Genomic DNA, 1056 nt, shown 5'->3' on the forward strand with positions numbered 1-1056 from the left:
CGCGGCTTTCGCAGTTCCGAGGTGACCAGTGGTCCATTTTGCGGATTTAAATGTTTTATTTGTTTATTTTTGTTTATTTTTGCAGGAAGAAGAGGAAGAAGGGGAGTTGGACCTTTCGGAAATGTCGGAAGAAGACAGAGCCGCAGTCATGGACTTGTTGACACCCGAAGAGCGCGTGGCCTTTCAGGAAATGCTGCAGGAGCACAACGCCAAAAACTCCGACCGAGAGGGAGAACTTTAACTTCAAATCTTTTCTTCAATTGCAAATCAATTTATTTATTCCGCAATTTATTGCTTTAACGAGAGGCTTTTTCCCCTCCGCATCGCCGGCGAAGCTCGCTTTCCCCAGCAGCTGCAGCAGCGGCTGCAGCAGCAGCAGGAGAGGAGCCCTTGGCTTGTTATGTGTTGTTGTTTAATATCGCGTTTGGCGCTGCTGCGAGGGAAAGTGCAGAAAAAAAAATGGCTGCTGTTGCTGCTGCTGCTGCTGCTGCTGCAGCTGCTGCTGCTGCAGCAGCAGCTGCAGCTGCGCCGAAGTCCAAATCGCATTTTTCTTGACTTTCGCCCGGGCGAAGCCAATCCATTTTTTGCATCCGCAGACTTGGCTGCTTTTTAAGTTTAGAAGTTTCCGGAGAAACAAAAAATGCAATTTGAAGAACTTAAATGCAACAAAACTCCAAAAAATGGAATTTAAAGTACTTAAATGCAACAAAACTAGAAAAAAATTGAATTAAAAAAGCTAAAATGCAACAAAACTAGAAAAAAATTAAATTTAAAAAGCTTAAATGCAACAAAACTCGAAAAATGGAATTTAAAAAGCTAAAATGCAACAAAACTCGGAGAAAAATTGAATTAAAAGAACTAAAATGCAACAAAATTCCCAAAAATGGAATTAAAAGAATTTAAATGCAACAAAACTCCAAAAAATTGAATTTAAAGAACTAAAATGCAACAAAACTCCAAGAAAATGAAATAAAAACTGAAATGCAACAAAATTTGAAATTTCGAAAAAACTTGCAACTCGCGAGTTGGGGTGTACAGAATGAAATAAAAACTGAA

The 1056-nt window shown here is 39.5% G+C and overlaps 1 protein-coding gene across 1 annotated transcript in view; it reads left to right on the plus strand.

Moving 5' to 3' along the window:
- ENH_00059990 (hypothetical protein, conserved) overlaps positions 1-241 on the plus strand; it is a gene marked incomplete at both ends in the record, with an annotated part of 1357 nt that extends 1116 nt beyond the window's left edge. The window contains one exon of the mRNA XM_013581917.1: positions 86-241. Within this exon, the coding sequence (XP_013437371.1) occupies positions 86-241 (156 nt within the window). The remainder of the gene's footprint in view (positions 1-85) is intronic.
- Between the last annotated feature and the right edge of the window lie 815 nt (positions 242-1056).

Source organism: Eimeria necatrix, genomic scaffold, assembly GCF_000499385.1.
Source record: "Eimeria necatrix Houghton genomic scaffold, Enh_scaff511, whole genome shotgun sequence".
Lineage (NCBI taxonomy): Eukaryota > Apicomplexa > Conoidasida > Eucoccidiorida > Eimeriidae > Eimeria > Eimeria necatrix.